At 52.5% G+C, this 10,568-nt stretch overlaps 1 protein-coding gene across 1 annotated transcript; it reads left to right on the top strand.

Annotated features, from left to right (window-relative positions):
* The first annotated feature begins 7 nt into the window (after positions 1-7).
* Positions 8-4,309, top strand: VCPKMT (valosin containing protein lysine methyltransferase). The gene is made up of 6 exons (XM_057383378.1): positions 8-234; positions 365-475; positions 954-1,026; positions 1,964-2,083; positions 3,056-3,160; positions 3,774-4,309. Exons 1-6 carry the CDS (start codon positions 23-25, stop codon positions 3,786-3,788), a joined length of 636 nt encoding a protein of 211 aa, XP_057239361.1. The 5' UTR covers positions 8-22; the 3' UTR covers positions 3,789-4,309.
* Positions 4,310-10,568: the final 6,259 nt, after the last annotated feature.

Below are 10,568 nucleotides of genomic sequence, written 5' to 3'. Positions count from 1 at the left end.
GCGCCGCCTCAGAGCCGCGGCCATGGCGGGTTTCGTGAGGGAGCTGGAGCGGCGGAACGGGCCGGCGCTGCGGCTGGAGCAGCGGGTGGCCGGCGGCGTGGGCTGCGTGGTGTGGGACGCCGCCCTGGTGCTCGCCAAGTTCCTGGAGACCGGTGCTTGCCCACTCGCCCGCCGCCACGTCCTGGAGCTGGGCGCGGGCACCGGCGCCGTGGGCATCATGGCAGCCACGCTGGGGTGAGGGGGAGCCCCTGCCCGGCGTTATCGTCTCCCTCAGACCCTTCCGATTCCTTTAAACCCTGTTTTCTACGCTGTGCGGAGTGTCTCCAGCCATTGCGTTATTTCCTAACCCCTGTGTGTGTTTCAGGGCGAACGTGACAGTCACAGACCTGGAGGAACTGCAGGAGCTGTTGATGGCGAATATTGAGAAYAACAAGCACCTGTTCACAGGGTCCGTCCGAGCCAAGGTACTGAAATGGTTTGTATGAGCCTTTATTTAATGTCTCTGTTCAGTTTTAACTGGGATTCTGGGTCCAGATTGAAAAAGAGTAGGTTTAGATGGGATATTGGGAAGGAATGCTTGGCTGTGAGGGTGGGGAGGTCCTGGCACAGGGTGTCCAGAGAAGCTGTGGCTGCCCCTGGATCCCTGGCAGTGCCCAAGGCCAGGCTCGACAGAGCTTGGAGCACCCTGGGATTGTGGAAGATGTCCCTGCTCATGGCAAGGAGTAGCATTGAATGGTCTTTAATGTCCCTTCCATCCCAAACCATTCAGGGTTTCTATAATTCTGCACTAGCTTTGTTAAATTGCTAAAGAACTTTAAATCACTGCTGTGAGAGAGAACCTCACTATAACAACAGAGTAGTTAACTTTATACTTAGACCTTTAGTGTGTGTTTTTAATTGCTGAGACTTGCTTTTGCTTTTAATTGGTTTTTTTTCTTGTTTGTGCTTTTTAGGGGTGAAGATGTAACAGAATTTCAGCCTCCCCCCGATTATATCCTCATGGCTGATTGCATTTACTATGAGGAGGTAAATGTAAAACCTCTACAGAAAGGTTCCTTGGGAAGGGGGTGGGATCAGTGTGTTCAGTTTGAGAAGTGTTCAGCTAAATATTGTGTTCACGTCATGGTCCCTGTGGTGTAGAGGCATATTTAGAACAGGACTGGAATAGGCATTTTTAATAGRTGTAAGGCCATTTGAGATAAAGCCAGAGACTATTTTATGTTAAAAATCCCCAGCTGAATGTTTGTGCCTCCCCTTCTCCCTTTTTTTTTTTTTCACCTTGGGAATGAGGTGTGAAGCAAAACATTGTAAACTGTTGAAACCATTGGTAAATGAAATTTAAAAGTGCTATATTTACTCTGTTTGGGTTCTCTTCACACTTTTCTTGGGAAGGCAAGGGGGGAAATCCTGCTCCTGCAAGTGGCTCTTGTCTGCTCTGTGTCCTCAGCTGGAGCTCTGCAGGAAGTGCATGGAATGCTAAGGGAAGCTGCAGGAAAAGCAAAATGACCTAAAAAGCCCTATGTCCCAGTGCCCTTCCAGTGGCTTTCCCAGCCCTTGGCATTGACTCCCTGCCTGTTGGTCCCATTTCCCTACATTGTGGTCTGGATCTCAGCCATACTCCAGGAATAATTGAGAAAACTCTCGCTTTTGAAACACACCAAGGAATACTCATTGTTGTGTGCCTCCRGGAAGCGCCCACTCAGCAGTGTGGGATGGTTTTGGCTTTGATTCCAGTGCAGTTTTCTTGGTCAGTCTGTGAAACTCTTCTGTGAGTCCCCATTTCTCCTCTGCTTCCCAGCTTTCCCCCCATGTTCTTCTTGTCCCAGTTAAAGTACTAAAWATAACTCCCTGGAAAGCAAAACTGGGAAGTTCTCTCTTGGGTGAAGACTTTAGCTGGAGGGTATCATAACCAGTGAAATGATCTCGAAATCCAAGTGGGAAATGTTTAACCTCTTTTGGGCAGTCGTTGGAACCATTGCTGAAGACCTTGAAGGACCTGGCTGGCCCTGACACGTGTCTCCTGTGCTGCTACGAACAGAGGACTATGGGGAAGAACCCTGAAATTGAGAGAAAATACTTTGAAGTAAGTGGSTTTTAAGCACATTTTTCTTTTAGGCTGTTCCACTAAAAGCAGAGGGAAAATACAAAGTTCTGCTCAGCAGCTCAAAACTCTCTCCTGAGCAATAGATCTGCTTGTTGAAAAATTTCCCCCCTCTACTGAGAGAGCATTAACAGGTGTTTCAATGGAATATTCCAGCTATATCTTGTGTGCAGATGAAGGAAAGGAACACAGGGACCACCTGTGTGGGGGTGGTGCAGGTTTAATTCTGCACCTCCGGTGACTGTTGAAAAGCAGCCCTTGTGCTGGATTATATGTCATAACTATAATACTGCAAAAAAAAGAAAAAGGGTGAGAATTTCAGGAGATTGGTACATTTTAATCAAAGCACCTGTTTGATAATTAGTGCCTCACTCTTGTGGGGCCCTGGCTGTGAGGAGGGCTGAGCTCAGCTCTGCTGAGGTGCTGCTCCCCAGCAATAAAACAACAGGTGTTGATGTTTCTGGCTGGTTTCTGCTTTTTTGTGATTTATTTCCTTCTTTGGCTTGCCAGGCTCAGCCCAGACAATCTGAGCACATCCCAGAGCTGATGCTGGGGTGTTCTAGCCTGTTTTCTTTTCCCCCTTTCAATTGAGAAAGTTTGCAGGCAGGCAGGTGCTGTGGTTTGGCTTAGAACTTCAGGCACTGAAGCAAAATCATGAATTCACAGAATCATTTAGGTTGGAAAAGTCCTCTGAGATGATCAAGTCCTACCTTATTCCCCGACCACTGCCAAGGCCACCACTAACCCATGTCCCCAGAATGTCACATCCACACATCTTCAATGCTTACAGGAGTGTTTCATCCCAAGCTTAAATAGATTTTTCTGGAGTGTTGCATAGTGTTGCTTTGAGTTGGTGCTGGAGTTGTTGAGGGTAAAGTGCTGTATGGGAGGGAAACATCTGGAATTGTTGTAGAGGCCTTTGTAGAATTGTTCTGTGGGTTCTCTGGTAACCAGCTGCTTCAGATGGACTTCGAGCTGGAAAAAATTCCCCTGGATAGGCACGACGAGGAGTATCGGAGTGAAGACATTCACATCGTGAGCATCCACAGGAAGCAGACGGTAGGTGCACAGAATCCCAGTGKGTGTTGGGTTACTGGGAAGGRACCTYARAGCTCATCTCMTTCCACCCCTGCCATGGGCAGGGACRCCTTCCACTGGAGTGGTTTGGCATTCCCAGAGCTGCTGTTTGTTTGGCACAGTGTGAGCATGYCAGAGGTGGAGCTCCAAACTGTGAGATGCCATGAGGGACCCCGTGGAACCACGGCCTGGATCCCTGCTGTACAAAGGAGCTGCTTTGTTCCCAAATCTGCTGCTCCTGGTGCCAGCCTTCCTCTTCAGCACCACCTTTGAGCTTCACACTTCTGCTTCCATGCACTGTTGGGGTGGGATCTCCAAACTGGAGTTTGGAGGCACCAAAGTAATAAAAATGCCCAATGCTGCTTTTGGCACCATGGGCTCTGCTGTGCCGCCCTCTCCCCAAAACCAGGCTCTRGATGTGATGCTCAGCACCTGCCAGGATTGCTTTGATCTTTTTTGGGTTAATTGATGAAGCATGAAGAAAATATTTTGTATATTGTGCTGACACAACATTCAGCTTCAGCGCTTGAGCAAAACCGGGCCTCTTAAAAATTGGTGATCTTTGTGAAAAATCTTTGTGAAAATCTCTTGACAGAACTTTCCATCGTGAGCTCGTTGACCACTGGATCTCTCCCCTGGCAGAGCTCTGGAGAAGAGGGAGAGGGGATGGGATAACACCACAGAGGGACTGTCTGCAGTGTGGTTGTGACTCGTCTGCACCAAACYGCTTCTCGCTGGCGGCCTTGGCACGGGGCTTGGCAGCCGAGGTCTCCGACTGCGCCTTCCGGCAGGACAGCTGTGGGCCGGCCGTGTCTGCGGGCTGGGGAGGCGGGGAATGGAGCTGGAGCCTCCTCCGGAGCAGCGCTGGGGCGTGTCCCGGTGCCTTTGCCCGGCAGCTCTTGTGGGAGTGGCGCTGCTGAGCGCTCACCGGGCAGATCCGAGGGCACCGCGCCGAAATCTCTGCGAGGGAAAAACTTTGGGAGTGGCTCAACTGTTTGGTCAATAAAACTTTGGCACTGGAGATGGGTTTTGGACAGTGGATTGTTCTTTCATCCTGTGGTTCCTGTGTCTTTCCCAGAGCTTCTCAGAGTCTCATTCCAGGAGCTGTGGCTGTTGTCGTGATCGTTCCTGCACAGATAAAACACACCTGTGCAAAATCATTCTGCCTTTTGTGCAAAATCATTCTGCCTTTTTCTTACATCCACACTCTTCGTGTAAAGACCACAGCATTCAAGTTTGACACCTTGAGGTTATTCTGGTGAGCAGGTTCCTTGTGGCTTGTGGTTGGTGTTCCTGCCTCTTGGAGCACAGTGGTCACAGTGGTCTCAGTGGCTTGGAGGTGTAATTCGGAAAGAATTCTCTCTTTTTTGTGGTGGAAGCAGCTGTGAAAGTTGAGACAGAGGCATGAGTTACTGGGGCAAGGTTTTCTCCAAAAACTGGTGGGTTGGGAAGAGCTTTGTTTGCAGGCTCCTAGGAGTTTCTGCACCTGCCCTGTGTTCAGGCTCCCTTTATCTCCAGTAAGAGAATTCCTTGCAGACTTTCCACATCCTGAAATATTGTCCTGGCTTGCCGAGTGCGGCGTTGATGATTAGCAAATGTGAGAATCTAATTTGTCAAACCGCACGTGTTATTTGTTACCTTATTATGAAAAGAGCTCCTTAATTACCCAGTGGCCTGCAGGAAGGGATTTACTGGAATGTTTACACYAATGTGGCTTCCCGGGTGGAAGCTCTTGTTCCAGAAAAGTCAGGAAAAGATCTTCAGATCCCAGCAGGGGTGGGGATGATGTCCCAAAGTGCAAAGGGATGGTGTCACACTGGGACACTGACACCCTGCTTGGTGCTGGTGGTGATGCTGAGGGGAGCAGCCTTTCCCAGGGGTTTGCAGCTGATGGAATAAGAGTGTTTTATCTACAGGACGTGTGATATCAGCACTTCCTTTTGCACAGGGTTTGGGTCTTGCTAGGAAAAAAAAGGGAGGAAGTTGTGCTTTCTCTTTCCCGCTGACTGCTGCTGTGCTGTGCCCTCAKCTTCGGGCCTGCAGCGCTCAGGTTGTGGCTGTCCCTGGGTGACAGGGGCCTCATGGGAGGGGGCTGGGCCCTGTCACCCTCGGTGTCACCTCCTGTCATCAGCTGCACCTGCTGAAGGGGATGTAAAACCCAACTGCTGCTGCTGCTCCGTGGCTGTGGAGAGGAAACCACCACGAACCAGGGCAGCGGGGAGGAGCCTCGGTCCCTAGAGCCACCATGTGAAACAGCTCTTTTGTGGGGAGAAAAAAGGGCTTTTGGAATGGGGGATGGGATCCTCCTGGGRCTCAGCTCCACCGTGTCTGGAGAGGCTGGTGGCTGCCTGCTTTGGGCTAGGAGAGGGTGTGGAGCCCTTACGGAAAATGGGATGTGAGCGAGGTGGTGATCCTGCTTCTTGCCAACCTCTGTTCTCTCACCTGTCCCATTTGTCCCAGCTGGCTTTGTCCTATTTCCCTGGAGAGAGTGTGTTTTGGTGCCACTTCCATGAAACACAGGGGCTCTTTGGAGAAGTCTGGCTTTGTTAGAGTCAGGCTCTGCCTGGCCTCAGGGGTGCAGCAGGTGCTCTGGAGAATTCCTATCCCTGGCAGTCCCTCCTGCCATGCCAGCCCAAATCTGTCCCAAACTTTTCCTCATAAGTGCTCATCCCTGGGCCCTGCCTCCAGGCTGGCTGTGGTGGGAACCAGCAGCACCAAATCCCCCACATCCCAGCTGGGTACCCACCCTGTGCCTCACCTTGCTGAGATTTGGTTACATGCTGTCATAAGCGAGCTGGAAAGCTCTCTGTGCTGCTGCTGTGGGAGCCAGTTTGGTGCCACAGGCAGAGATGTTTGGGAGTCWGAGGCATTTGCCTAAAGTCACGCTTAAATCCAGGATAATTTTCTGTAATGGTTTCAACACCAGCTCAAGTGATGGGAAACTGCGTGGGCTGTGGGTGTGGAGGTCACGGATAATTTTCCTGGGAGAGCTGTGATGCTCCTGTGCTGGATCAGCCCACAGCCTTGGAGAGTGGCTCAGCCCGGCTCTGCCACTCTGGGGACAGCAGTGGCAGTGCCACCATCCCATGGTCCCTCTGGGCTTTGCTGGGATCTTGGCTGTGACAGCCAGTGGAGTTTTTCCAGTTCTGCTTGGATGGAGGGTGTGTGGTCCAGGAGGGAGCATGGTGTGCAATGCCAGCTCAGCACCAGCCACATAAATCACTTATGGTTTTTGTCGTGATATCAGTCACAACATGGCTCAGAAACTGCCAGACCCATGATGTGCCATAGTTATTTTCCCCTTTTCTAGGAAAAACAAGGCATGAAGGGCAGCTGCTGCAGAGAATGATGGTTTCTGGTCTGACCATCCATGAATGATTCCCAGTGCTGCTGCAGAGACCCTGGGACTGTGTGGGGCCAGGGCCTGCTCCCAGATATCCCACAGGGCTGGTGGCTTTTTTTGGGAAAGTGTCCTCCACAGCTGTAAAATCATTTTCCATGGCATCTAATCTTGCACAAATTAATTTTCCTCTTAGAAGATGATWCTTCTTGCCTGTGGCATTAAGACAGTGTTGGAAAAGGGTTTTTACTCCTGTGGCTCTGCTCCGGCTCCCCCCAGCTGCAGTGGGTTCCTGGTACGTGGGCAAACAGCTCCGTTAAACGGTGTCTTGGGTTGATTTTGTGGCTGCTGCTGCCGTTGTGCCATTTCCTGAGCCCCGGCCAAGGAACAAACGGCACAGTGACAATGGCACAGTGTCACTGWCACTCACCCACATGGTGACAGATCACATCCAGGGGCTTTCCCATCCTGCTGCACCTGCCTCCCACCTCGTGGGGCCCTGGGAAATGGGCACTGTGGAGTGCCAGGATCAGGGGGAGTGCCTTCCCACTGCCTGAGGGCAGATTGGATATTGGGAAGGAATTTTTGGCTGTGARGGTGGGRAGGCCMTGGCACAGGGYGCCCAGAGAAGTTGTGGATCCTTGGAAGTGTCCAATGCCAGGTTGGATAGAGCTTGGAGCAACCTGGGATAGTGGAAGGTGTCCCTGCCCAYRGCAGGGSRTGGGATGTGATAATCCTTAAGGTTCCTTCCAGCCTRAGCCATTCAAGAAGTCCATKATTTCAAACCCCAGAYGTTTTGGCAGCCCAGCCTGGGGGATGGGGACAATCTTTGGTGACAGTGGTGTTGTGGATGTGGCTCCTTGGCCCAACACCTGGTCCCAGCACTGCTCCACAAGTGCCTGTGCAGCGTGAGGGATCCCAGCCTTCCCCTTCTGAAATGGTGTCAGTTTGATCTGCTGCTGCCTGTGCAGTGTCCTGTCATCGTGGGGTGGGGAAGCCGTGGGACCGCGGCCTTGTGGTCTCCTTTCACATCCTGAAAAAGAAAAAGAAAGTTTCTTTTCTGGGGCCATGCAAACCATGAGGCTTGTGCAGCACAGAGGCCCTGGAGTGCCTGTTCCTGCACCCATAGGCAGCCAGAGCTGTGGTTTCCAGCCCTGAGTCTGAGTTTTTGGGCACTCCCAGGGTGATGGTCCACATTTGTGTCTCCAAGTTTAGTGACCTCTTGAGGATCAGTTCCTTCCAGCCGCCATCTGGGTGTGAAGTATAAGATGACAATGAGCAGAGAAAGCAGTGGCTGAAATTCTGTCAAAATATTTTGGCCTGTGGAGACATTTTTGGAGGATGTTTCCTGAATTTCCCGGTGGCATGAATGTCTGAGTCCAGCCTGGATTTGCCATGGGATGTTTCTCCCATCCCTCTGGGCTTTGGGGCTSTGTGGTCCACAGGCAGCACCTCCATCTCGAGCCCTGTAATTACCCTGTGCCAGCTCCCATGTGGAATGTGGGGGCAGCTGATGGCTTTTTGGGGTGATTCGGATCAGGAGGTGAAACAGGGCTCCTGCTTCGGCTCGGGTTTTTCTTTATTCCTCTTGTGCTTCTGGGTTTTTGSTTTTTGGGGTTTTATGACGAAACGGAAATTTATAAAACAGAAAACGCTGCGGAAGTGAGAAGGCAGCAGTGGGCAGGAGGGAAGTGGGGGTGCCTTGGGGAAGCTGGGATGTGGTCCCTGGTACCCTGCCAGCCCCAGCTGGGAAGTGCCAGCCCCAGCAGGACGGGAAGGATGTGTGGCAGAGCCCTCTCCACTCTTACTGCCATGAGTTCACCTTTTTCCTTCCTCTCCCTAAGTCCAGGCGAAAAAAAAAAAAAAGCCACGTTTTTCTCACTGTTCCTTGCCCTGCCCTGGAGGAGCGTTTGCTCAGGGTGATGCAGCGCTGGCAGCCTTGAGGCCCCATCCCGGCATTTCCCTGTCCCTGCATGTCCCCATCCCTGCTGAGCCCGCGCTTCCCATTGTGCCCGAAACCTCTGACTCATCCGTCTCTGCTCAGCTCCAGCGCGATCCCCGGCGCGTGGCAGCCACCGGCTCACGGCGTTTCTGTTCCCCCTGCGGGGCAGCAATCAGGAATCGGCCGCTTCTCTTCCCACTCTGCCCGGCCTCCGAAGCCCATCCCACCTCCAGCTCAGCATCAGCTCAATCCTGGTCTGACATCCTCGGAGCTGTGGCTTAATCCCCCTCTGGTTTAGATCTCTGCGTCCCAAGAGGGAGAGCAGTGCAATTGTGTCCAGGCTGGATGTCTCCCTGGCTGTTCCCTGCCATCCCATCTGCATCTGTGCCCACATGCAACACCAGTTTCCATGCCCAGTGTGGTGCATGGACCTATTCCCAGTGGGAATGCCAGGAATCTGGTCTGAAGCTGTGGATGAAGTTGTTGGTGGCAGTTTGTGTGGGTTTTGCTCCCCCTGCTCAGCCCAGCTTGACCCTRCTGATGCCTGGTGAGGGCTCACAGGGATATGTGAAGGGATGTTGTCCACACTCCCCTGTGGATTCCCAAGCTCCAGCAACCCTCCATGAGTGCAGGGATCCCATAGGATGCCTTMAATAAAAATAAACCAGAAAACCTGGAACAACTACTGCAGGCTGCTGCTTCACCCTGTCGAGTGTGTTCAGGTGCCAAATCCAGCATGGCTGGTTTTGGGGCAGGGCACCACTTTTTTGGGGACTGCACCATTTTTTGGGAGAGTACTTCACTTTTTTTGGGATGTGCATTTTAGGGAGAGCAGCGTGGATTCAGGGGTTGCTTCCCACAGCATTTTCCAGCTCATGCAGGACCTTGAGACATCCAAGAGCCCTGGCAGGAAAGGAACTCAAGTGGGATGGAGAGGTGGGCTCTGTGAATCCCGCTGGAGCTGGCAAGTTCCCATTGGAGCCAGGAGATCCCCAGGGAAGCCAGGAGAATCCTGCCTCCCACACTGGCTGAGTCAGTCCTGCAGGTTTGGCACACACTGGAGTGTTCTGCACCCACCACCCCATGTCCTCCATCCCACATAGGTGCCCAATTTCCTTCAGATTTGAGCGCAAGGAAGGAGTTAAGCAGCTACAGGCTTGTGTGGATTTGGGCCAGATATTTAAAGATGCAGGGCTGGGAAGAGAAAGGGAGGTGTGATACTCTCCAAACRCTCCCTGCAAACACCTCGGAGGCTCCCGCTGCCGGTGCCGTCCCCGCGCTCCCGACAGCGGCTGGTGGGGGAGAGGCAGAAAATGCCTTTCTCCTATTTTTAGCTCTTCCACGGTGTCATTAGAATAATCTGGGATTGGAGAACATTGCTTGCAAAATTGCCTGGGAAGGTAGAGCTCAAAATGTGAAAATTTGGCATGCTGCAGGGTAAAGGCGATGGGGATGGAGAGGAGACACGTGGCCGTGGTCCAGTGGGAGCTGCCCGGGGAGCGCCGGTGGTGACAGGGACGATCCGTGCTGATGTGACACAGCAATTAATAGACACGTCCTTAATTACATCCCAGGAGAGGGGGGTTTAAATAGAGATCAGGTGCCTCCTAGGGTGGGTTATCCAGGCCAGTGGGACATGCTCAGCTCTGAGAACGCGTTTGCAGCCTTGTCAGCGATGCCACCCGGSTCCTCGCCCTGTCCACAACAGTGTCCCCCTGGTGCAGCCCTTRCAAACACCACCTGGAGCCCAATGTGTCAGGAATAAAATCCATCAGGAAGAGCTGTGCTAAATGGAGGAGCTGAGTGAGGCCTTGTCAGGGAATGTCCTGTTGAACCAGGACCAAACCAGTACAAACTACACCCAGAATCAGCTCCCTCTGAGCCGGAGCTCGGGCAGGAGTCACAGCCCTGGGCACTGCGCCGGCCCACAGCCACTCTCCACCCCACACAGGTCACCCACCCTCCTCCTCCTCCTTTGCCCCTTGGACAACTTGGCAAAGTCCAAAGCTAAACATTAGCTCRGATCTGGGAGCAGCTGCCCGTGGTCAATGTGCTGCCTGCAGCCGTCCCCTGACTGGGACCTTGTCCCGTTGGACTCAGCCTTCCCT

Source organism: Malurus melanocephalus, unplaced genomic scaffold, assembly GCF_030028575.1.
Source record: "Malurus melanocephalus ecotype Western Australia unplaced genomic scaffold, MMel_1.1 scaffold_627, whole genome shotgun sequence".
NCBI classification, from domain to species: Eukaryota; Metazoa; Chordata; class Aves; order Passeriformes; family Maluridae; genus Malurus; species Malurus melanocephalus.
The sequence above is the reverse complement of the archived record's forward strand: the minus strand, read 5'-3'. Positions and strand labels throughout refer to the sequence as shown.